The sequence below is a fragment of the Triplophysa dalaica genome, chromosome 3 (assembly GCF_015846415.1).
Source record: "Triplophysa dalaica isolate WHDGS20190420 chromosome 3, ASM1584641v1, whole genome shotgun sequence".
NCBI lineage: Eukaryota > Metazoa > Chordata > Actinopteri > Cypriniformes > Nemacheilidae > Triplophysa > Triplophysa dalaica.
The window spans coordinates 3,097,549-3,124,462 of NC_079544.1; the positions used below are offsets into that span (position 1 = coordinate 3,097,549).

At 36.8% G+C, this 26,914-nt stretch overlaps 1 protein-coding gene and 1 long non-coding RNA gene across 8 annotated transcripts; one reads left to right on the forward strand and one right to left on the reverse strand.

Annotated features, from left to right (window-relative positions):
• Window positions 1-825: 825 nt before the first annotated feature.
• LOC130417993 (uncharacterized) lies at window positions 826-25,611 on the forward strand. 5 transcript variants are annotated; one of them, XM_056743895.1, is made up of 19 exons: window positions 826-961; window positions 1,247-1,399; window positions 11,712-11,733; window positions 11,846-11,907; window positions 12,181-12,240; window positions 12,463-12,509; window positions 14,070-14,125; window positions 18,755-18,844; window positions 18,935-19,052; window positions 19,340-19,480; window positions 20,265-20,330; window positions 20,404-20,436; window positions 20,530-20,565; window positions 20,657-20,722; window positions 20,925-20,981; window positions 21,050-21,258; window positions 24,874-25,033; window positions 25,147-25,243; window positions 25,475-25,611. In XM_056743895.1, coding segments are annotated over exons 8-19 (1,074 nt in total). In that variant the 5' UTR covers window positions 826-961; window positions 1,247-1,399; window positions 11,712-11,733; window positions 11,846-11,907; window positions 12,181-12,240; window positions 12,463-12,509; window positions 14,070-14,125; the 3' UTR covers window positions 25,476-25,611. The 5 variants fall into 5 exon arrangements, 4 of the variants coding, with proteins under 4 accessions (XP_056599873.1, XP_056599876.1, XP_056599874.1 ...); XM_056743898.1 differs by having other exon boundaries at window positions 20,657-20,710; XM_056743896.1 differs by lacking the exon at window positions 12,463-12,509.
• On the reverse strand, window positions 4,585-15,977 carry LOC130418054 (uncharacterized). Of its 3 annotated transcripts, none has more exons than XR_008906260.1 (6): window positions 15,350-15,977; window positions 14,041-14,161; window positions 13,864-13,930; window positions 9,773-9,892; window positions 7,574-7,764; window positions 4,585-5,634 (listed from the first exon to the last, which is right to left on the reverse strand). It is a non-coding gene; the product is annotated as an uncharacterized LOC130418054 (long non-coding RNA). The 3 variants fall into 3 exon arrangements; XR_008906261.1 differs by having other exon boundaries at window positions 7,574-7,676; window positions 14,041-14,174; window positions 15,350-15,975; XR_008906259.1 differs by having other exon boundaries at window positions 14,041-14,174; window positions 15,350-15,973.
• Window positions 25,612-26,914: the final 1,303 nt, after the last annotated feature.

Consider the following 26,914-nt stretch of genomic DNA (forward strand, 5'->3'; position numbering starts at 1 on the left):
TCGTTTATGGTTTCTATAACAAAAACTTAACCAAATATGACAATCTTGTCCTGCAATTCCAATGTATTATTAATAACATCAGTAATAATCTTTCTCAGTTTTTTTTTTATTTACTAGCTGTTTTCAAAATAAAGCACATGTCAAATTACTATTCACTTTTTTTGAGGTTATTCAGCAGTGTGTACACAAAAATACTTGTGTTATATAGATCGCCGATAATCAGATAATTATATAAAAAAAATTAAGAATACTATGCATATAGTAAATGACAGACAGATCTCTAGAGATCGGGTGATAATGTGTTCTAGTTTTCTTTAGCGACTAATAGACTCTTTTTTTGCCATTGCTCTTTCTAATCTTCTTATTTAATGTTAATGCAAGTAGTGCAGACAGGTGTTGAAAAAGTTCTGTCCTTTAACAGCTTTAAACAGACATCCAAGTAAATATGTTGTGTGCTTTAATGCAACTCTTCACACACACACTGATCTCATCGGTAGAGAGAAAAAAAAGTCTGAAAAGACAAACGTACTTATATGATTTTTTAAATGTGTGGATACATTATTATATCTGCATTGTGTGTGCAAACAAGCTTTTGCTTTTATAGATACTAAATATTTTTGTCATTCCACAGCTCTAGATTTCATCCATCAGTTTTTACTGAAGTCTGTACTGTTTTAGAAACTAAACTAATGTTATTTAGTTGATCGCTGACATCAGCTAAGGGGCTTGTGCTTATGAAGACTCTGAAAGAGGATTGGATTCCTTTAAAGATTCTTTCTGGCATCGATTCCCAGCACTAGTGTTCAGATCTCTGTCGTCCATCTTGTTGAATGTAATGCCCTTGTGTCTCTCGTGGTTTCCATCGATTCACATTACTCTCTGGAATTTTGCAACTCTTTTGGACTTCAAATAAAGACTTCATTCTGCATTTGGATCAGCTCCTCGTTCTCCTGTTTGTCAGGTTTGTAGCAGCAATATTGAAGTCAACAATATAAATCGTAGGTGATTTTTTTTTGCAGAAACCATTTAACTTTGAGGAAACTCAAAAGCTGAGCTTTTCACAATTTCCATCTTGCTCTGGGAATGTTAAATTGTCCAATTGTGTGTAATATATCAGACTTTGTTTATTATGAAGCGATTGCTAATTTTATGACGTATGCAGAAGCCATTGTAAATACTTTTAAACATACTTCAGTGTAAATGGACACATGCACTGATCATTTCAGTTATGTCACTGTTTTCTCAGACCAAAATGTTGAAATCTGACAATCCTTCACACAAAGAGAAGAAAACAGATCCATCAGCTATGAAGAAACAATCTAAGAATGAGGGAGAAGAGGAGGCAGGACCATCCAACACTGACCAGCTTGTTGCTGGTGTCAGTAAACTCACTATTAAGGTACTGGTGGAACAATTTACAATGTATGTTATATGTTTTTCCTTTATTTAGGCCTTTAGTATTTGTCTTGTTAATAACATGGAACAGTTTACCCATATATGAAGAGAAAATGAGATAACTCAGTTTTTAAAAATCATGTGTTTTTGTTGTCCATTCCAATTAATGTCATCAAACTGCAGTTGGTTTGTTTTGATTTAAGCTAGAATAACTCAAAAATACAGCTAAGGAACACAAAAAAACACAATAAATGTCACAGTTACCAGCTGCAGTGCCCTCTAAAAGCCACAAGAGGGCGCTCTCCACATCACCCTAACTTTCTACACACTATATTTCCCAGAACCCTTTGCCCAGACTCGTCAGCCAAAATTGAAAAAAACTGTTGCATATGGATCCTACTTAACTCTCATCATCACAATAAAACACGATAACATAATAGCTCTACTGGGGTACAGGCCCCCATTACTTATATCACTTGCGACTAGGGTGACCACCTGCTAATAAGCCCAAGGGGGGACAAACGGTATGGGTCTGAGTGACAATGTGGGACACTGGCTGGCGCGGCGGTGCCTCCACTCCCCAGACTGACTCACAGATAGTGGTTTACCCATTTCTAGCACATACCACCTTACATGGTATATTAATAATGCCCTATTCCCCTAAACATGTGTAATTGCTGATGTATGCTCATGAATATAGGTATGATGACGTCGTAACCACTCGAGGCGAACATTCTGACTCAAAAATGTGTTCCAACCCGCGCGGTACTAAAATGTGTGTGTCATTCAATATCTTCTCCTGGCCGCCTGGTGGGAGTATGTTTTTCCAGAATACGACGATAACTACATCGAGCGCAAGCCCCTGAAGCGTTGGACACTTCGGGATTTCAGCCCTAATGTGATTTCAGGTCATCGCGGCTTTCAGAAAATTTGCGTTGCGTTCAACCGGTCGGTGGGCTTCATCTAAGCTTTGGACACTAATGAAAGGTAGTTGGACCTAAATACATAGGTCTTATCTTGTTACTTACGAAATTCCATCGAAATCCATCGAGGAGAAAGTATTTAACTAAATCGCGGAAATTGTGAAGTCACATTTGTGGCGGGTAGATTAGCGAATGTAATGCAGGCGCCGTTCTAAAAAAAACATCGTCTGTATTCAACTCATTCTGACGGTGTTTTTCTTGAAATTTCTCTCAATTAGTCATATGCTATGTAGTTTAATATGCACATCATATGTGTTGTATGAATATGAATTAGCAATTAATTTTGATGTGTATTGTTTTTTTCTCTTGTATTCTCAAAATAAATGTTTATGAATATGAATGAACGCTTATTAATTTTATTTGTTTTGAGTGAGGTACCATGGGTCTGATGCCCATTCCAGCTAAAACAGTATATTTTCATGATTTCATTTGAAAGAACTAACAAAATCCTACCTTCTATTCAAATTTCATGCAACTATCTGATAAAATAAGGAAGTTACAAGCAAAATGTGTGAATAATAAGCATTTTCGTTCACACGACTTCTATTGGAGTTAATGTTAATTATTTTACTATATTCCTCGGTACTATAAATATCATAACTTTCGCAATCCTCAACTGATTTTCACAATTCGGGTGTCGTCGGAAAGGGAAATTTCAGCTCTGTCTATTCATGTGATCCATTTTGAGATTAGGGGTGTTTGAAAATTTTGTCATCATACCTACATGAATAGGCCAGCCAATGTATATTTTTTTAAAATAAAGATTCACAATATTTTGAACATTCAATGAATTGACAAATGCACTTCCACTTACGATTTACTTTAGCTATTTAATTTTCCCAGTCTTTCTTGTACCCACACCTTCTCTTTTTAATTAATGGCTCAGACCAGTGCATTGCTAGGCCCCAGCAAACACAGAACGTTCCCCTAACGTTCCCCTATGGTTCCCATTTGGTTTTTTTGTTGGGAACCATAGGGGAACGTTTCAAGAACGTTCCCTGTAGGTTATATTTTTCCTAACCAACAGCTAACGTTTCCGGAACGTTCCCTGCAGGTTCGTTTTTTCTAACCAACACCTAACGTTCCCGGAACGTTCCCTGCACGTTAGTTTTTTTCTAACCAACAGCTAACGTTTCCGGAACGTTCCCTGCAGGTTCGTTTTTTCTAACCAACACCTAACGTTCCCGGAACGTTCCCTGCACGTTAGTTTTTTTCTAACCAACAGCTAACGTTCCCGGAACGTTACCTGCACGTTAGTTTTTTTCTAACCAACAGCTAACGTTCCCGGAACGTTCCCTGCAGGTTAGTTTTTTCTAACCAACAGCTAACGTTCCCGTAACGTTCCCTTCACGTTAGTTTTTTTTCTGACCAACAGCTAACGTTCCCGGAACGTTCCCTGCAGGTTACATTTTTTAGAGTAACAATAAAACCCAAAAATAACCTGCAGGGAACGTTCGGTACATGTTCCCTTTAGTTTATATAGCATTAAAAATGAAGTCTTAATTAACAAAGACTTTCTGTGAACCTACATTCGAAAATTTTAATTTTAATAGAACCATACAAACACAGATGAAAACTCTTTAACTCAAACTCTTTAAATATCTAAATATAAATTACCAAAAGTGATCTTATAAGCCTGACAAACATTACCATTATCAGGCAATGTGAGCACGCATGTACAACGTTTATTCTGTTTCTTACCATTTTCCGAAGTCTGCATTCAGGTTTTCAAGGAAATTCCGAATCAGGTCAGTAAGATTGTAATATAATAGAATATAATAGATACTAATATAATATAACTAAAACCAATTTTACTTTCAAGGAGCAATTATGGGCACCTTATCATTTCACAATCGTATAAATCCAATGTGTGGCATCACAGTGTTTGTAGAATGAATTTTCGATAGTTATTGACAGTTTTACGGTGTTGAATCATGGATTTTGGCATCTGATAATTGTAACATGAGTTCAGTTATTGTAAGACAGTACAGAATACTGCAATGTCTCTGAAAGACAGGGGGACTAGACACTACACTAGTGACAACATATAGAGGCTAACACTTCTGTACTCCGCTTACTGGAAAAATAGGCAGTAGATGATTTTTAGATATTTTTTTGGTTTACTATTACTGAGATTGCTGAAATTAGACATTGCTGGCCTATCAGCTTTCAGGCAAGCCTAAACAAACAGTAAATTACACATCACTAAAATTACAAGAGGCTTTAACAGTTTTATTAAATTGGGAATAAATCATACATATGGAACAAGAGAAATGACTGGGCAAATAATAAGTTTATGCAGAATCAATACAGGGAAAATAAAGCATCCATCCATCCATCCATCTTCTTCCGCTTATCCGGCGTCCGGGTCGCGGGGGCAGCAGTCTAAGCAGGGATGCCCAGACTTCCCTCACCCTAGACACTTCCTCCAGCTCTTCCGGGGGGACAGCGAGGGGTTCCCAGGCCAGCCGGGAGACATAGTCCCTACAGCGTGTCCTAGGTCTTCCCTAGGCGTCCAGGGGGCATCCGGAAAAGATGCCCGAGCCACCTCATCTGGCCCCTCTCGATGTGGAGGAGCAGCGGATCTACTCTGAGCTCCTCCCGAGTGACCGAGCTTCTCTAAGGGATCGCCTGGCCACCGTGCGGAGAAAGCTCATTTTGGCCGCCTGTATCCGGGATCTTGTCCTTTCTGTCATGACCCACAGCTCATGACCATAGGTGAGATAAGGAACGTAGATTGACCGGTAAATCGAGAGCTTCGCCTTGCGGCTCAGCTCCGTACAGCGACCGCATTACTGCAGAAGCAGCGCCGATCCGTCTGTCAATCTCCTGTTCCATCCTTCCCTCACTCGTGAACAAGACCCCCAGATACTTGAACTCCTCCACTTGAGGCAGGAACTCTCCACCTACCTGAAGTGGGCAAGCCACCCTTTTCCGACTGAGAACCATGGCCTTAGATTTGGAGGTGCTGATTCTCATCCCAGCCGCTTCACACTCGGCTGCAAACCGTCCCAGTGCATGTTGAAGGTCCTGGTCTGATGGGGCCAGCATGACGACATCATCTGACATGAAAATAAAGCACTTATTCTCAAAACCTTTACTCACTGATCCCCCAGAGGGACTAAAAGCACATCAAGCACTCCCAACATCACGGGAATTGTTGAAAGACAATTAAAACATTGCTTGTCAGGGATGGAGTGTGTCCATTTCAATTATGCTGAAATTGGGGAAACACTTGATCCTAACAGATAAACACCTGCAAAAATAAAAGTAGATTAATAGCAGCAACAATAAGCGTTATTCCTGATCATATATATGTACTTATACATTGGTTATAGGAATGACTCTATGAATTATATCATAATATATAGCATTATGATACAGGGGGACACTGTCACTGCATGTTACACAGTCAACATGATTAAATGTCACATAAGTTTTGTTCTAGAACGCATCTACATTTCAAATAAAAAATATATGCAAATTGAAACATGTGTAATGTGTTTACAAAAAAAAAACAAGGATTTTCATTGCAACTGTTAGTTCTCAGTGCAATTTTAATAGAGGGGAAAGAGTATGGAAACAGCAATCATATTTTAAGCAATCAATTTGATTTCCTTTATTATTAAGAGTTCCCACAAATACATGCTTGCAATCAACCACTGCATTAATGCTGAGTGGTATACACTTTTCCTGGGGATAGTGCTGTAAAGGTTTTGGGTGATACTGGCAGAAGTTGTACTGCAGAATTGACTGGCTGGCTCCGACAATAACAGTATATGTATTGTTTATAAACAAGGGTTTTATTGCAATACTGTTTGCTACAGGCAAGATTGTTAGAATGTAATTACAAAACTCGGGAACAACAAATGCTTTTCTTGGCTGCACTGACAGCCAGGCAAAACTTTGTGGCTTTAAGAAGAGTGTGATTCCACATTTTGATTGCCGGTTCGATCCTCAGGTCAGGCGGGTAACGATTGAGGTGTCCTTGAGCAAGGCACCTAACCCCTACTTGCTCCCCGGGCGCTGCAGCGATAGCTGCCCACTGCTCTGGGTGTATGTGTGTTCACCACTTGCTGTGCGTGTGTTCACTACTCTCTGGATGGGTTAAAAGCAGAGGTATATTTCGGATATGGGTCACCATATCTGACAAACAGGTCACTTTCACTTTTTCACTTTCATCTTGCCATGACTAAATGACTGGAGACGGCAGAGAAAGATGAATGTTCTACCGTAGATTATTCTTTAAATAATCAAATACCACATGACAATATTTGAACAACATAAAAAGAAAATAAGCCAATAACAATATTGACAAATTATACTATAGCTTGTCAAGCTATACAATTAATATGATTAAAATATTTTGTATACATCACAAAAAGATTTAGAAAAGTTATGATGGAAATGCTCTAATATATGGACAAAGCGAACTGCAACTGATAAATGTGGTAAAATAACTATTATTACTTTTAATCAATGCATACAGAATCCAATTATACAATGAATTAAAATGTACTATGGTTGAGGTAAACAAACACTAAAGGGCATATGAAAGAACTATTGTAGTTGTGGTTGTAGTGGAGTAGGCGGGGCGGAACCCGGGTTCGAGACCAGTGAGTAACTGTTAATGAGCGCCAGATCGGGAGCATAAAGAGAACGAGCGACCGGACCGTCGAGGAGAGAGGACTGGGCCCGAACATGTTTTACGTTTGTATTTGTTTTTATGTTATTTTGTCGGCAGTCGTCTGTGAGGGGCGGCCGGCTGTCTTTTACTTTGTTATTATTTGATTAAATGTTTGCCGGTTCCCGTCTCCTTTCTTCCACCCTCTTTGAACCTTTCTATAGTGGTTAACTCGTTTAATGTATCATGAAGGTTTCCAATGTATAGTGCAATTCCCAATTGCCTACATGCACCAGGCCATGTTTAAAATGAGAATACAAGGACAAAGCTCAATAATCAATTATACTTTTCTAAAGGTTTAAAATTAATTTGAGGTTACACTGACAGGAGAAAACCTACTAACCTGTGCTAGTTCACTCTTTCTACACTGCTAGGACCATGCTGAAGTGAATACTGACCAACCGGTCTGGACTAAAGTGTGAACGTCTGCTAAGCAAATACCACATAATTCATGATGTACAAAATCCAGCCTATTGTGCATTTACCACCAGACCTTGCAGGCAGCACACACCTGTTTGAGAATTTTCTTCCAGAGCTCACAAAGTCACGACAGCGGACGCTTATTCAAGTGGCTATTCAGTTGATGGAGATTACAAATTCTTCGTAGACTCAATCTGTGGAAGCCACATAATGCAAATTACAAGACCGAACAGCGTCTTCTTTCTTAGGAGGTTATTGGATTGAGTTGCATGAGTCATTTGACTAGAAAAAAAGATGGAGAACAGGTAAGACATTTAAAAACTCATATATATATATATACACAGTGGGTACCGAAAGTATTCAGACCCCCTTAAATGTTTCACTCTTTGTTATATTGCAGCCATTTGCTAAAATCATTTAAGTTCATTTGTTTTCCTCATTAATGTACACACAGCACCCCATATTGACAGAAAAACACAGAATTGTTGACATTTTTGCAGATTTATTAAAAAAGAAAAACTGAAATATCACATGGTCCTAAGTATTCAGACCCTTTGCTGTGACACTCATTTATTTAACTCAGGTGCTGTCCATTTCTTATGATCATCCTTGAGATGGTTCTACACCTTCATTTGAGTCCAGCTGTGTTTGATTATACTGAATGGACTTGATTAGGAAAGCCACACCCCTGTCTATATAAGACCTTACAGCTCACAGTGCATGATACAGCAAATGAGAATCATGAGGTCAAAGGAACTGCCTAAAGTGCTCAGAGACAGAATTGTGGCAAGGCACAGATCTGGCCAACGTTACAAAAAATCTGCCGCACTTAAGGCTTTTAAGAGCACAGTGGCCTCCATAATCCTTAAATGGAAGACGTTTGAGACGACCAGAACCCTTCCTAGAGCTGGCCGTCCAGCCAAACGGAGCTATCGGGGCAGAAGAGCCTTGGTGAGAGAGGTAAAGAAGAACCCAAAGATCACTGTGGCTGAGCTACAGAGATGCATTCGGAAGATGGGAGAAAGTTGTAGAAAGTCAACCATCACTGCAGCCCTCCACCAGTCGGGGCTTTATGGCAGAGTGGCCCGACGGAACCCTCTTGTCAGTGCAAGACACATGAAATCCCGCATGGAGTTTGCTAAAAAACAACTGAAGGACTCAAAGATGGTGACAAATAAGATTCTCTGGTCTGATGAGACCAAGATAGAACTTTGTGGCCTTAATTCTAAGCCGTATGTGTGTAGAAAAGCAGGCACTGCTCATCACCTGTCCAATACAGTCCCTACAGTGAAGCAGGGTGGTGGCAGCATCATGCTGTGGGGGTGTTTTTTCAGCTGCAGGGACAGGACGACTGGTTGCAATCGAGGGAAAGATGAATGCGGCCAAGTGCAGGGATATCCTGGACGAAAAACTCTCCAGAGTGCTCGGGACCTCAGACTGGGTCGCTGGTTTAACTTCCAACAAGACAATGACTCTAAGCACACAGCTGAAATAATGAAGGAGTGGTTTCACAACAACTCCGTGACTGTTCTTGAATGGCCCAGCCAGAGCCCTGACTTAAACCCAATAGAGCATCCCTGGAGAGACCAAAAAATGGCTGTCCACCAATGTTTACCATCCAACCTGACAGAACTGGAGAGGATCTGCAAGGAGGAATAGCAGAGGATCCCCAGATCCTTGTTGCATCTTTCCCCAAAAGACTCATGGCTGTATTAAATCAAAAGGGTGCTTCTACTAAATACTGAGCAAAGGGTCTGAATACGTACGACCATGTGATATTTCAGTTTTTTTTTTTTATAAATCTGCAAAAATGTCAACAATTCTGTGTTTTTCTGTCAATATTGAGTGCTGTGTACATTAATGAGGGACAAAAAATGAACTTAAATGATTTCAGCAAATTGCTTCAATATAACAAACAGTGAAAAACTTGAGGGGGTCTGGATACTTTCTATACCCACTATATATATTTATATATATTGTAAGAAATGTTTATGTTCAGGTAATACCTTTAGTTTTAATGGACAAATCAATACTACTACAATTACACTAAAATGTATTCTGTGTGGCTGAACCTGTCACTTGGCTTACATGTGTGGCAAATATTAAAGTTATCATAGCTGTTAAATTTTAATCTATACAGATTTCCTTAAGACTTGTCCACTTGTTATAAAACGCTATAGGTCTGGGGAAACATGGATACAATTTTGAAAGATGTAACTATTTACTTACAAACCCTCCAATGACTATGATATAAAACAACCTTTCCGCACATCATACAAATCATGCTTACCTCTCAACTACACCTTTAAAACACTTTTTCATCCATCGGCTTATGGGTGACACATGAGATGTCTTATCCTTGGTTTGTCGAATTATAGACCGAACAAACAGGGACTGGCATCCACTTTTCCTAAAGAAAAATTAAAGAAAAAGAATGAAAATGTGTTACACCTCTAACACATAATTTACATACAAAGGACTAAGCTTATGATTAACGTTGTTATTAAGTATTAAAATAAATAACAACCTTAATAAACAGTTATTATAGCTCTTTTTAGGGTATAAGAACTGCTTTTAACTTATGGCAAACAAATAGATGATTTTTAATAAATATGCATTCTAGAGGTAGTTATACAAAATTCTCGTTTAGATGGACACATTAAGCATTTAAGGGCAGCTAGTACTAGCTAATAACTGCATAAATAATAGTCTGTTATTGGCATTCAATCGCAAAAAAAACAAGTGTTTGCCGACTCGCTTTCAGATTCCAATTACCATATTGCACAATTATATTTAAAATAATATTTTTTATATTCATAATTTATTGAGACATGTTATTATATAAATGCACATTATTTTCTTAGAAAAACGAAAATAAGCCAACGAAAAAAAAAACTGTCAAAAGTTATATTTTGCTCGCGTGCGGCGCGCGAACCCTGAATGCGGGCAGCCTATAGGTCGAGGTCTTTACCCATCGCGCGCACAGAGCGACTACCTTCTGAGAGGAGTTATCCTGAGGTAAAATACTTTTTTTAATTAATCAGCCTATACAAAATACATTTGTAGTGAGCTTTTACGTTTTAAGTGTCTTTGCAAATGACATTTAAAACTAAGACAAAGTTAAGAAAATCTAAGTTGTAAAACTAATACTGGCACATAGAGGAATTTCGTGTCACAAAGCTTTCAAGTATCCCAATACCGCAAAAGTATTACTTAACCCTTTACACTAAAATGTGTTTTCAAAGACGAAATAGACAAAGTTCTCTCACAACAATTAAACTACTCGCGGAAACGCGAAACATGACTGAGGGCATATACGTGTGCGCGCATAGCTGCATATTCCACTCTAATAGGAATCACTGACCGCTTTCCTGAGGAAATTATTTTTACTTTACTGGTCAATGTATTTAAGCTAAACGTATAAACCTAAATGTAAATAACGTTGTGCTTAAAAATCTGAAAAAAATCTAGTTTACCTAGTGCAGTAGGAAGAAGAAGATCGATTTCACTACTTCAAATTAAACAACTGCCACTTTCACATGAAACCCACTGAACTAACTTATCATGAAGTGAACTCCCTTTCATGTACATGTAACATTAAGCTACAACATCTGTCCCACGGCTTCCGATTTATTCTAGTCACTCGCTCTTTCCGTTAACGTCACATTGTGTTAATGGGGCAAATTCGCACGGATGAACAGAAAACAATTCGTTCCATAGTTACACCTAACATGGTGACGTTACTTGAAAAGATATAAACAATTTTGTCTGAAAAGCGTCGCTTCACAGACTTGGCTTCGAGCAAGAGACCTTCGCACACGTCAAGTGCTTATAGACGGACTTGACAACCTCTCCTCAATCACGGCACTTTATCTTGTACAAAACTGGACGCGCACTCACAAATACCGTGGCTCACTTTGATTTTCTGCGCTCGTGGAATGCATAACTGGGTGGGGCTAGACGTGTCTCTCCTACAAAAACTCGTCTCATTGGCTGATGGAACAGTAAAAGTGAGCTGTTAGTTTTCGCAGATCTGGTGAAACCACAGCATGTGTTAAACAGCCATAAATATTAAAATAAACATACTTAACAGATGTATACTTTATCCCAGTTTTTCCCAATCCTGGGCCTGTTTCAATATGCTTCCAATTGTTGGAGCACATACATATTGCAACTCCTAAATCATATAAATCTGTGAATTTAATTAAAATAATTATTCTTTTTTCCAGAGTCAATTGGCATCTGATTGTTGTAAGTAACAAACCTAGCAGTTACTCTGCATATCTTGTTTCCCATGTTCCACATAACATATTTTAAGTCATGGTATTTAGTCATGTTTGCTCTTTTTTTTGTGTGTCAACAGCAGCTACCTATACCCCAAAGGCTCTTTTAGGAGCCCTTTCACAGTACGTCTTTGACTTTTTTGTAAGTATATGTTTTGCATGACTGTCAGACACCCTTCTCTGTATTTGGGTTTAAATCAGTAAAAGCAATGTCATTCAGCAAGATAGTTATCAGTTATATCCTAAGGGACTCAAGGGAGACATAATTTTTTATAAAAGTAATAGTTCACCGCAAAATGAAAATTCTGTCATATTTACGTACCCTTTTGATAGTAACAACTGATGAAACTGGATCTCGAACAGACACATCTCACTCATATTGAGTTATGTTTGCTCTCTCTTATTGTGTCCACAGATACCTGTATGCACCAAAGGCTCTCTTAAGAGCCCATTCACAAAGCGTCTTTGGCTTTTTGTAAGTATATGTTTTGCGTGACTGTCAGACACCCAGTTATAGGAATGTCATGCAGCAAAAAAAGTTATCAGTAATATCCTAAGGGAGACAGTTTTTTGTTAATAAGCAAACAAAGCATTCTGCATTGCTAGCTTGACATGTTTATCAAAACATATTTAGTCAGTAATCCCTGAATCTCAAACTCATATTTTGTCATGTTTGCTCTTTTTCTGGTTTCAACAGCACCTAAATAAACTTTTAAGTACCCCTTACAGAACTTCATTGGCATAGTAAGTATATTGGCAATTAAATCAAATTTAGGTCAATAGCATTAACTTAACACATGATGATTGTTTCCTGCTGTTAAGAGACTTAAGACAAAGGCTATCCAACTCTGCTTCAGTGTTACTTACGGAGCCTGAGACTTGTATACAGTTGAGGTTAAAAGTTTACATACTGGAAAATGTTGCAAATTTAGGAATGACAAGAGGCATTTTGAAAATAAAATTTTTTTATCATGTACTGTCCTGAACATGTTATTTTACATAAAATATGTTTGCATTTAGTCAACATCACAGAATAACTAACTTTACAAAAAACACATTTTACAAAAATAAACCCATTCAAAAGTTTACATACACATGATTGATACACACTGTATGATGTTACCTAAACAATTAGTGCCAGTATTCTGCGTATTTGAATCCTGTTTACCAGTAACTGTATAATAGAGATTTATCTTTTTTCACCGAGGAAAACTGACTCATACACAACTATTACAAAAGATACAAACATTCGCTGATGCTCAAGAAATCAACACCATACAATTAAAAACCAGGTAGGTATAAACTTAGGTGACCAGCTTTCATTTTTATTATTTTGTTAAAATAACATTTATAATTTATCAACACCCTCCAGAAGCAACAAAATTTAGACATGCTTCACATATAACAAAATAATAAACAATAGACACTAGTTTTTAGGTTTAAAGGGTTTAAACCCATCTGATGTTAAATGTATTGTTACCTTCTTGAGCATCTCTGAAAGTTTGTATCTTTTGTAATAGTTGGGTTTGGGTTTCTTGATTGTCCCGTGTAAACTTTTTTCTAAAATGTGCAAAGATTTCCAGATACTGCAAAATGTGTGTCAACTTTTGACCTCAACTGTATACAGTACAGCAGGTGTGTTCACTTAACACTGCTGATTTTGCTTTTGATGCTGGGGATTTATTCAGATTTGACTGTTTAATTCACAAGCTCCTATTTGATTTAATTTATAATAACATTGCCAGGCATTTACCTGCCTAAATTTATCTAATCACAAACTGTTATGTGCGTGTCAAGCTGGGTAATTTGAGAGATCATTTATGTAGTTTTTCATAATGTTTTGTTGTTTGGTGACAAAAATTCTAGCTTTGATTCTGTAACATTTCTGATTTCCATATCCATCAAAACAGACATGAAATATTAGTATTTTAAAATAATAATTCATTTATTAAGGCATTCATTCATTCATTGAGCTCACATGTAACAAAAAACTGTTTAATTTTTTTTTATGTTTCACTGTTTACCTAACACTAAACTAACAAAATAGTCTTAACTAAACTAAAGTTAACCTGCGCTACTTTAAATGATGTTAACTTACCAGTTGACGTTATATTCAATTGCAATTATAGACCACCATCAGACAACAGACAGAAAGTCTCCAAGCACTTGAAAATTAAAGCAAAAACAAAAGAAGAATTAAAAATATTGTGAAACACTCACTTGTTTCAGGGATGCATAAAAAGGTTTCAAAGTCAAAAAAAAAAAACTAAGATACCAAGAACATTTTTTCCATTTTTATTTCAGACGACACCAACGTTTTCCCACTGAAGACGACAAGGGGCAAGGCCTTGTTGTAGAGTGTAAGTTCATACACTTTGTGGTTCAAACAGAGTTTCCTGAAATGAAAGTCTGATGAAAGGATATTTCATTATTGTTTTAAATAACACTGTGGTGGCTTAAAACAAGCTCTACATAAACTAATGGTATACAGCCTCAATAAAAAAAAAAAAACAGCTAAATGAAGCATTACTCATATACATTATATTGCCAAAGGTTTTGGGTCGCCCCCTCCTAATGAACAGGTTTGACTACTTAAGGCATTTCTGTGGGTAACAATCTTAACGTTACAGCATATAATGATATTCTATGGAATTGAGTGCTTCTAATTTTATAGCAAGAGTTTTGGGAGTGCCCTTTTCTTTTCCAACATGACAATACCTCTCTGTGTATAGGGCGAGGTTCAGAAAGAAATGACTGATTCAGTCAGGGTGTAAGAACTAGACTGGTCTGCATAAATCCAAGTCTTAAACCCAGATGAACACCTTTGGTGTGACTTTAAATGCCAAATTTGAGCCAAAAACTCATCACTTCACATCACTGACTTGTACATAGTGGTAAAGTCATTTTAGAACAGGAAAGACACTTCGGAAACTGTTCAAGATTGCATTTCTATCTGCAATTCCATTTTAAAGAATTTTGTTTCCATCTCTGTTGCGACAGTTTTGTAAGAAGCTCTATTCTGTTCTAAAATGACTGGAGCAATGTATACAAGTCATTGATGTGAAGTGATGAGTTTTTGGCTCGGAGTCTTAATTTAAAGTCACATTAAAGGTGTTCATCTGGGTTTAAGACTTGGGTAAATGCTTACCAGTCAAGTTCTTACAAACTGACTGAATCGTCATTTCTTTCTGAACATTGTATGTTGCGGTGTACAGGCACGTAAATGTCATTCAAACTGGGATTAAATCCCATTCCCATTTCTGCATTATCAGAGCCATGTTTGTTGTGGATCAAAACAATTCGAAATACTGTAACGTTACGTTGTCGTGGTTTACAGTAAAATGAGGACGTGGAGGCGAGCGCATGTTAGGATTTATGCAACTCTGATAAAGCTCTGGCAACAACAAAAACGTTTTATTCTTTAAAACTTATAACTTACAATAGGGTAAAAAGTTGTCGTATCAGGTGGCAATGCAGTTTACCAAACTTTCACACTCTACCGACTACACAATGTGAAAGAACCTACGGAAAGAGCATTTCAAAAACAAATTCAAACTAACATACTAATAATAATAAACGCTTACCTTTAACAACACATCAAAAACGCCAAATGACTCCAAATCATGTGCTTTGTGGCTTTGTGCACAGCTGAGCTCATGCATCTTGGTGAACAAGATTCTTCTTCTGGTTTATAAACGATTCGCACAAATACGGGCATATCGCCACCTGCTGGGCTGGGTTGACGTGTAACAGGTTATTGAAATACGGATTCATCATACAATATACAAACAAAGAAAAGTAGCTTACTTTATTTCTATAACATTGAGAAACAAGCAGTGTCACTAAGGTAGAGATACTTGTCTTCCGCTGGTGTGTAAAAATATTTAGATCATAGTACAACATTTTCCTCCATCACATCATCAGTGCGCTACCAATAATATTCCTAAAGTGTTCCTGTACTTCAACAATACAAAAGGCTGTGATTTCCAGCGCAGGGAACACACAACAGAATGTATACCTTGCACATTAACCTGTTCCATCAGTGGAACATTTAAGTTTACTTGAATCTTTTACTATTAAATTGTATTCTAATGATGACAAACTGTAAATCACTTTTTTTTACTACTATAACTACTTTTTTGGTCAGCAATAATCTGCCAAGTGTCCTTTTTTGTTAAAAAGGCAATTTAAGGGCAGCATTCCAAATTATGAATTTATGACTGATGTTAAATGAATTATTGTGAAATATGTTATGACAACATTTTTCATGTCCAGTATATTGGCTTTAGAATGGATTCCAAATCTAAGAGGCAGCGATACACAAGGCAGTGGAAATATGCACGAAGATCATTGGATGAAGGTCCTGTGGAGAAGGAACGATTAGATCATCCATTAACACCTCAAGAAGGATATGCTGAAAGAATGGACATTGATGACGACATCTCAAGTTCTGTTGGTACTGTTGATGTTGGTTTCATTGGGAGTTGCAGTTCTGGACATGAGACTGTGAACAATGCGCTCAATGAGGAAACTGAGAGTGTAAATGAAATGGCCTCAACTTCACTCCCAACATTTCTGCAAGAATGGTCAATAAAGCACAACATCACGCATAATGCTTTAGATGATCTCCTGAAAGGACTTAAAAGAAATGGACACCCAGAGCTCCCATCCACAGCAAGGACATTGCTGAAAACTCCAAGGACTGTTACATCATCACAAAAGTCAGGAATGGAGTGTGTTCATTTTAATTTAAGAGAGAGCCTTAGTGACCTGTTAAAACGTTATCCGACAGAGATGATTGAACGAGTGAGTACACTGGAGCTATCATTTAATATTGATGGCCTACCCATTTTTAAAAGCAGCAGGACACATCTTTGGCCCATCCTCTGTGCTATTCACCTAAACCCCATAAGTGTTTTTCCTGTCACACTGACACTTGGTCCCACCAAACCAAAAGATCTGGAATTTGCTGAGGAAGCCATTAATGACATCCAAGAGCTCCTTGACAATGGTCTAGATGGAAAAAATATTAGGATCAGATGCTTTGTGTGTGATGCACCAGCAAGAGCAATGGTGAAGAAGATCAAGCAGTATTCTGGGTATTTTGGATGTGACAAATGCACTCAGAAAGGCACATGGATCTCTGGGCGAGTAACTTACCCAGAGGTAGACAATCTCACTCTGCGCACCAATGAAGCATTTCGTGCTGAAATGGCCATACGTCAGGAAAATCAGACTGCGCCAGTGTCTCCCTTTTTGAGGCTCCCGTTGGATATGATACAACAATTTCCAATTGACTACATGCACCAAGCCTGCCTGGGTGTTATGAAGAAGCTAATCACAGAGTGGGTTAGAGGAGACAGAAAAGTAAGACTGTCTGCGGGGCAAATAAATGAGGTGACGCAAAGGCTGCTGTCACTCAGAAGCGCCATTCCAAACTGTTTTGTCAGAAAACCTCGGAATCTAGAGGACATTGATAGGTGGAAGGCAACAGAACTGCGCCAGTTTGCTGTTTATACAGGCAAGATCGTGTTGAAGGGCATTTTGAGTGACCATCTTTACGACCATTTCATGGCATTCAGTGTTGCCTTGAGTCTTCTGCTTTGTCCAACATTGGCAAGGGAACACAACAGATACAGCAAAGAGCTAATGCAATACTTCATTGCGAAAACAAAAGAACTGTATGGCGACCACTTTCTTGTGTACAACATCCATTCAATGGTACATCTATCGGAAGAGGCAATGGCTTTTGGCAGCCTTGATGCATGCAGTGCATTCCCATTCGAGAATTATCTCGGTAAGCTAAAACGGCTTGTAAGGTCTGGAAAGCAGCCCCTTGTTCAATTGGCCAAACGTCTCACAGAGATGTCCACTTCTCCTCTCTCTGTGGTGACCTCCAGGTCGAAAACCAAAAGGCCAAATAATGCATTTATTCTTGCTGAAGGAAAGTGCTGTGAGGCCATTGAAGAGAGAAATGAATCGGATGATTCAGGTACTCCGTTGCTGATGTGCAGATGTTTTGAAAGATCTGAACCACTTTTCAGAGATCCAGTAGACTCAAGAACACTTGGATGTTTAAAAGTCCAAAGAAGATATTCAGTGATGAAGCTCATACCAGAACGCAAGCTGACAAGAATGGCCATAATGATAGAAAAAGGCCAGGAGTTGATTTTCTTGGCAGTCCTGCATGAACACTGAGCACAGGAAGAATCTCTCTACCTCTCTCTCTCTCTCCACTGGGACAGTCTATAGGCATCACATTTAAGGACATCATTGACAGCAAGGACAGACATTAAGGTTATTCAAATAAGATTTTAAACATTCTAGTACAGTCCGGAACTTGTTATCGCACAATAAACTCTGACAGTGTCACCAGGCTTGTATCACACTGAAGGATTTTATTTCACAATAAACGTATGATTGTACATTATCTCTGTTACACACTAACCTCATAAGTTATTGAACATGAAAAATTGATTTAAAACATTTTAGTAGCTAATTTTTTTATTTAAATGCAGACATTCTGGCTAAGAATCCAGTATTCAGTGTAATTTAATAAGTAAGTAATAAGGTACGAGAGGTTAAGTGTGAATAAGTAACTTATTTACGATAAAGTACTAGCCTCAAGTATGTTATTGCTTTTAAAAAACAGTTACTATTAAAATATGAAAAATATGAATGAAAGAAACGTAAACAGCACCAGAATATTTTGATTAACGTTGCCCTTAACTTTTCACATAACTTTCAATTATTTCACAGAACAGATGTTTACATATAGCCCATAACATGTAAGGGATGATTCAAGACTTGTCGTGCGTTAAAGGGTTTTAATGCACTACGTGGAGGCCATGAACCATTGGTTACTTTTAATACTATGCAATACCCAGATCATCATTAACAGTTTTTGTTTTTATAGTTTTGTATTAGCCTTTTGTTTGATATGAACTCTGCCTACTGATCCTCAGAGAAATCCAATTTCATTTTAACAGATGGCCACAAAACAGTATGCAGTGGTGGAATTTTCAGACGACAATTCGGTCGAAATTGTCCCCACCTCATGGTTGGAGGAGAGCAAAGAGGTATGTTTTTGTTTCAATCAATGTTTTTTTGTTTTAACTTAATTTACAGCTTATACATATATTTACAGTGTTTTATATTTACTTTTTCAGGGAAAAATATTCTGCTATTGGACTTTTTCCAATGTGCGGCAGCTTGTGAAAGGCTGCAGTTTACCTGACAGGATCAACTGGAGGAAGTTACAGTTAAAAAAAATTTGGCTGAAAACAGGTAAAGGAATTCCATTGTAGGATATATATAATATCCAGTGCTAGGAATGGGAATGGGGAAATGCAGGGAGAGATCAAGGGATTGACATTCAAGGGGGATTGAGGAATTTCATATTGTATCCATAAAATACCATCTAAACACTATGCACTTTTCACACATACATAAAGCAAGATTTTCTTCATCTATAGGTAAAAAAAAATATCCCTGCTCAAATTTCAATGAAAATGATTAAAACTAAATGTCAAGAGCATTGCTAAAAAGGTATATTTGACCCAACTTTTTTTTAGGCTCATACAGCACAGCTGTAGAAAAATGTTCCCGTGTTGTGGAGACTTCAAATATTGAAACAGAGGACACCACAAGAACTAAAAAGAGGGCACAGAAGAAGCCAAAGAGATTTCTGTCAGAAAAAGATTCCTCCTCAAGTGGTAACAATTCAAATCACTTCCAAAACCATTATTCCAACTCTTCAAAAGACTGAAACATTTCTTAAAACTATAAACAGTTTGAAACAAGTCACTCATTCTCTAGTTTACTAAATGCTATTTAAATATATTTTTTCCTTGAAGCACATATACACATTGTAGTAGAGTAGGCGGGGCGAGACCGCGATTCGAGGCCGATGTGCGCACAGCTGGCGCTCATCCACAATTACTCACCGGACTCGAACCACGGTCTCGCCCCGCCTACTCTACTACACACATAAAGCTCTATTCATTTATTCTGAGATGTTTCTGAGAAAACAAATTAATGAACAAAATTTAAGTTGTGACGTTTTGGGCACCTCAATAACCCTAAAATAAAACCTTTAACCAATTGTGATTAAAAACAAAAAATATGTATTAAAGGAAAGAATGTCATTGTTCCATATAGACAAGTTTCTTTGGACAAATTGTATTTTGCTACTTTGTTTCAGATATTTAGATTTGACATAATTAGATTTAAGATACAATTTGAACTGTTTTTGTGAACTCTTTGCTAGAGCTAGTCGGTCCCAATCGTGGAGAGCATGTATTCTGCATAGTTTAGTTCCAACCCTTATCCAACACACCTGTTCATCATTTGCAAATAGTCCTGAATACTTTGATCAGCTTGGTTAGTTGAATTTGGTTAGGGTTGGAACTAAACTCCGCAGGAGACCAGCCCTCCAGGAGCCGAGTTGACTAGACCTGCTCTAAGCTTTATTTTAACACAATTTGTTCTTTTTTTCAGATGATTGTAGAGTTTTAGCAAAGAAGAAGTCAGAAAAAAGTATATGCAAACCTGTTCCACCTAAATGTAAGTTGGTGGCATTAAAAATAATACATAATTGTTTTCCAGCCTTGATGTTCTATCAGTTTTTTATTTACAGACACACCCTTGTCCAAGACTCCTCTGGACATGGGTTCGTACAATATAAAAATATGTTTTTAAGTATTAGTACTAGACATGCAGTATATTACTCTCTTTTTCTCTCTTGCGTTTTGACTTCTAACAGACAACAATGACATTTCAAGTGGTTGTTCTGTAAATTGTAAGCATATATTTTCTTATTTAATTTTCATAACCTGAAACCTTATCAGTAAGGCATCATTTAATAGTTTATTTGGTAATTTTTTCTACAGCAGAAGAATCTCTGCAGAAGTACCCACAGCAAAGTGTGTCTTACAATCTTCAAGGTTGTGCAAAATGTGATTGCATTCTTGTATTTATTGACTATTAAAATTAGAGTATCTCTCTAATAATTGAATAACACTTTTAATACTTTTAAAACTTAAAAATATTTTTAGAAAAGGGTCAGTGCTGGTCCTTGATTTTGATCCTGGTTCTAAGCCGTTATAAAAAAACAGTAACCCACTGCTTCTTGGGGTTTATTGCTTTATTTTGCAACAGTTGCCAAAGAGCTCCTTTTAGAAGAGCCCCAGTCTTCGTCTGAAGCAGCAACAAAGAGTAAGTCCGTTTATTAATTTTCCAGATTAAAATAAAGCATATTCAATATTATTCTAAATGCTTTACAGACTATCGCACAAAAGTCTTGCAAAAGTTGCAAGACATTGTTGAAAACCAACAAGAAATCCTGGCCATGCAGCGACAATTGCTGGCTTCTACAGCTGTGATGGTAGTAGAGGATGGAGGGGACCTTCTTCACAATGGGCCGTGTCAGACAGTGGAAGAACTTCAGCTGCTGGATTCTGAACTTGCCCACAAGGACAAACAAATAAAGATGGTAAATATATATGTATATATAAATACAGTGAGGAAAATAAGTATTTGAACACCCTGCTATTTTGCATGTCCTCCAACTTAGAAATCATGGAGGGGTCTGAAATTGTCATCATAGGTGCATGTCCACTGTGAGAGACATAACCCTAACCCTATAAATGCAACTTCAACTAATTGTAAAGTGCTTCCTTTATAAAGAATGCTGCTATCTCACATTAAAGTAATAAGCCCCAAGAAGCCGTGGGTTACAGTGCATTTTATAACAGCTAAGGGGCGTATAGGCACGACGCGAAGCGGACTGCTTTTATAAAACAGTTACTCCATATGCTTAGCAAGGTTTCATTAAATAAAGTAAATAAAATGATATTTAGGCTATGTGGTGCGGTCAGCCGTTATGTATTGGGGTATTTTATAACGGCTAAGAACTCCGCTCAGCCTATCAGAATCAAGGACCAGAACTGACCGTTTTATAAAATGCAGTAAAGCAGTCCTTTTATAGAGTAAAAAAAGAATACCTGTAGTTAAGGTGTACCTTTAGAGTCTTCGTAGTGCGTTAAAAGACAACCTTATCGGAAAAAACAAAGCCCTGAACTTATTTTGTATAGTCTACTAATAATAATTCTTAATATAACATTAAACTTCAAATACTAGGCCTACTCACCCTCCTGTCATTAATGCATCTCTTGCTGTACGACATAGGAAGTTTTTTTTAATGATAACGTTTTTAACATAATATATATATAATTATGTGATAGTTCACCCAAAATACTAAATTCTTATTCATTTACTTACCCTCTTATCATTTCAAACCTGTACGACTTTTTTGTACGGAACACAAAAAATGTTTGCTATTTTGAAGAATGTTGGGAACCATTATTCATTGACTTGACATTGGTTTTGTGTCCACACACTGGAAGTGAATGGGTACGGCCATTGTTTGGTTACTAACATCCTTCAAAATATTTTTTTATATATACTTTTGTGTTCTGTATAAGAAAGAAAGTCATACAGTTTTCAAATGATAAGAGTGTGAGTAAATGATTATTATTATTTACTTAAAATGTGTTATAACTTAAAAAGAAACATCACTTTCTGTAGTACAGCAAGAGATTATGGCTGCATTAGCAAGAACAGGTACACAATAATTTAAATCAAACAAAATCCAGCAACAATATGCAGCCCAGCCTGCATAATCGAACTCCACAAAAACCCAGATAACAGAACCTTTGGCAAAGATTTACAAATCTTTCTGAATATTAAAAACACAAAAAGTAATAATTAATTCAACATCAATATACAACATCCTGATCAGTTTTGACTTAATATAAGTTTTCCAAATAAGCACTAAGAACATACACTTGTATGTGAAGGGAAATTAACTTGTTTTGAGTAGATGGATAATTTACAGTTTATATTTACTGTATATTTACTGTTTATCACTGTTAAAATAAATCCCCATCTAAAAAATGCTTGTGTGTTTTTAACCCATGGCTGGGTCAATATTGGACTGAACACATGGTTGGGTTATTTCAACCCAAATGTTGGCTTGTTCTCACGGTTGGGTAACAACAACTCCGCATTTGGGTTAATATAACCCAACCATGTGTTCTGTGCAACATTGATCCAGCCATGGGTTAAAAACACACCAGCATTTTTTTTGTAAAAACATTGTATAGTGTTAATATGTACGCAAAGTAGGAAGAGTAAAAGTTATGTAGTGTTGTGTTAATGAGATAACAGGCACAATAAGTGATGAAAATGTGAACAGGTACAGAAAAAAACCAACCACAACTGACTACTAAGAGTCAACTGCAACATATCTGGTAGACACATACAATCTGTCAAAATCTCACCATAAAGAGGAGGACTAAACAACTCCACAAACACTATTTCTGCCATACACATCTCTGTTTATTAGGCACATTAGTTATACCAAGAAATGATTGTTAATTATGGATGATAGCGTAATCATCAAATATTATGTGGTAGCCTCATTCCATCCTATCCATTTTTACTATCTAATTATGTATGTGATGTTTTATTTTGTTTTGTTTTTATTATATTAGGCCTGTAAAACTATTGCTTAAAGTCCAGCTGTGTTGTGGTTAGCATATTCCAAATGATTTTTTCACATTATGCACATATACGATTTAAACTACTGCATCCTTTAGACTAAATGACATCAAGAATCAATGAACACTTCTTAACGATGGTTCAAGACAAATGAAAAACTTTATACCACAATGCATGCTGGGTACCATAAAACAAAGCTAATCCATGGTTCCCAGCATGTACTGCGCATGAACATGTTTTGCAGATAAACTGTCTTGCTTTTATTTGCTTTTATATTTGCTGTTTTTTTTGGGGACTTTCGCAGCTAATTTTGTGATGTTGATTGATTTGTTTATTCACACAGCTTGTTCATGTCAGTTCTGTCACAAATAAAAATCAAAAGTCTTAAGCACATTATAGAATTTTCATACCAACAAAATGTTTGAAGCAAGTTATTTATATCTTGCTGTAGTGTGTCCTAAGGAAATTTAAGTTTACATTCCAAGCAATCCTTTTGTCATTATTTTTGATAAATCAGTGAGATTTTTTGTACGTGTACCGAGAGTCTGAAAATAATAGATATGGTCCACACAGAGATGTGGTCTTGTCATCATCTGGTCTGTTTATTACATTAAGAAGGAGAAAAGAATGATACAGACTAAACCCTGTGACAATGTCTCAAAGACACTGGAAGGAGCACCTGCAAACATCCAGTACAATGAAGTTTTGGGCACTTTTTTCTGTGATCTGTAAAGTGGGGATGCTTAATAAAAAAAATGTCATAAATCAATATTATTTATCAATTAGCTTCTACATTTCTGTGTGGAGCATTCATTGTTGTCAGACTCCCTGTACATACAGAAACGTCACTGGATTTTCAAAAATAATAACAAAATGAATGCTAGGAAATGTAGACTTACATTTCCTATAGACACACTACAGCAAAATATAAAAAACTGGCTTAAAACGTTTTGTTGGGTAAGACTTTTGCACATTATTCTTTATGGTGTTGACTTCTTGAGCATCAGGGAATGTTGTTTAAGATATTTGTTTCTTGTTACTTTTTTGTTTATTTTGAACAAAATCAATGCACTGTCGATTTAATAAAGAGTTACCAGCTTGTAACTTGTTACAAAGTATAATACATAAAAAATAGGGTTGAAAGATAGGTATGTGGTTTCTTAATTTAGCAGTTTGCCATTTCCCGGCCAAAAATGGCTAACCTGCACCAGGTCTGGACTGGGACACAATGTTTCCTTTTTACAATCTGTTAGTCTACAACCCTTTTGAGGTACCGATACAATGAGTTATCAATACATGTGTTCTTCTCTCCATCTTATTCTCCTTCTCATCCCCTGCTTCCTTCAGATGTATATATTCTTCAGATTCTACTATAATCTGATTATTTAGCATTGCAGTGTATGGCAGTTAAGACTTGATAAGCAAATTTGAACTCACATGATCAAAAAATACAAATAGATCAATATTTATGAATGTCTTTGAACACACTTCAATTTTTTAATTAAATTCCTTCATTGCATTAATTATTTATCATATTTTATTACAGATGAACTACCTTCGATCCCTTGGGGGCTTAAATCCTGGTGCTGCGGTCCGCAAAATGTTGCGCAAGATTGCCCTAAATGAGGTCTTGGGGGCCTACAGTCTGAAAGGAAAGAAAAATAAAAAGGCCTTCCAAGACCTACAAATTTGTAACTTAGTAATAGGCAAGTTTTTTTTCCTGACTTGTGTCATTTTAGGGTCATTAAAAAGTTTTGTTTTACTGTGTGAATATAAAGGGAGTATTTATCTGATCAGAGATTGTCATTCTATTTTACAGGAGCAACACAAAAAAACTTTAGGAAGCTGAGGGCAACTGATGTGGAGGACGAAATTTCTCTAGTTTTAAAATATGCCCCACACAGGCATTTGAAATGGTAAACAATGTTATTTGTAAATTATCAGTATGATTCAATCAACTCTCTAACTTTTTATAAGACGGGCCAATAGGTTTAGAAAAGATTTGTAAATTAATTGCAGGCAGTATTAACGATCAACATTATTCATTGGAGACACTGCAATTAATAACTATTTCACATAATAAGTATTCACTTCAACTATAGTGTTTAAGATTCGTCTTATTCATTTCCTTTTTGTTTTGTTTTCAGATGATGCTGAAGTGAAGATAGTGGACTTGCTTCTGTATTTTAATTAATTGTAGACTATATATATCTCATTATACATTTAATAAATAGTAATTTTAATGTTATGTATACAATTTCATATTACCAATTAGTTTAACATCTTAAAGATATTATTCTCCAGTTGTTTTATTTGAATGTTGTTTAAGGTTTTTCATGTAGTTTATATTATATTTCTCATTCTACATTTAATAAATAGTAATTAAAGTATCATTTTAAAATTAAATTTTTAGCTATTAGTTTAATGTTTTAAAGTTAATGTTATGTTCTTTGTATTTGTTTTATTTGTATATTGTTCAAGGGTGTTTATGCAGTTTAATTTAAAAATGTTGATTGATTTAACCCCGGTTCTTGTTCTTTAAGCAATAAACAAGCTATAACACATGATTTCAGATTTATTTGCATTAATCATAACATTAAGGTTAGGGGAACGTTCCCCTAACGTTAGAGGAACGTTCCCGTAACGTTAGGTGACTGTTCCCGTAACGTTAGGGGAACGTTCACGTAACGTTAGGGGAACGTTCCCGTAACGTTAGGGGAACGGTATGGGGACGTTCCCCTAACCTATAGGGAACGTTCTTATAACGTTAAGAAAACTTTCCTGGAAAACCAACAGGGAACGTTAGAATATCTGTTCCGGTAACGTTCTGGGAACCATGCGCTAACGTTCCCAGAACGTTCCCGGAACCAAAAATTGTTTACTGGGGCCCTTTTTAGGGGAGCTAAAGCCTCCCTAAGTTCTAGCTCAGCCCCCCTAAAATAATGTGTGTAATGTAATCTGTACAAGAATTCGAGATCGCTTTATAGCCCCCTTTAAAACTCTTATTATGAAAACGGCGTCAGGCTGCGTTATTTAGAGTAACTTTACAAGGTGTGTTCATTAACATGACATCTGCATTTTTGCCATTCTTTGTTATAAATGCATCTTAATATGATGTGGAAGCGATACAAGACCATTTCCCATTCACTGTTTAAAAGTTTTATGTGCGTTCACCCCTCGTTAACTATTTGTTAACTTTACCTCAAGCAAAATAAAAGCACTAAACACCAATGACGGCATACCTCGACGATCAAGATGATATTGTAGCGCACAGAAAGTGTCATTAATGATGAAGTGCTACAGTTATAGAGAGTCGACGGTAGTTTTGAAAGCTCCGGAAAGAGGACGGGCAGATAAGAGTTACTGTAGATCAGCCCGGTGCGGCAGTGTTATTCATTGTTCTGAGTTCAGAGGAAATAAAAGTGTACAGAAGCTCTATGTCGTTTTTCAGACGCTTCAGTATTTTTATCATTAATTGAAAACATATTGTGGAGGTAATAGATGAACACGCAGTCCTGCAGAGAGAGTGACAGCGCTAGTGCTAAACAGAATGAATGGCAGAGAAACATATTAAGTTATTCTTACTA

Bases quoted from the DNA above. Each gene is read 5' to 3' on its own strand.
- LOC130417993 (XM_056743895.1), top strand. From the start codon at position 18,755: ATGGCCACAAAACAGTATGCAGTGGTGGAATTTTCAGACGACAATTCG. The intron at 20,982-21,049 runs GTAAGTCCGTTT...AATGCTTTACAG, and splicing joins GTCTGAAGCAGCAACAAAGA to ACTATCGCACAAAAGTCTTG. The intron at 21,259-24,873 runs GTAAATATATAT...ATTTTATTACAG, and splicing joins AGGACAAACAAATAAAGATG to ATGAACTACCTTCGATCCCT.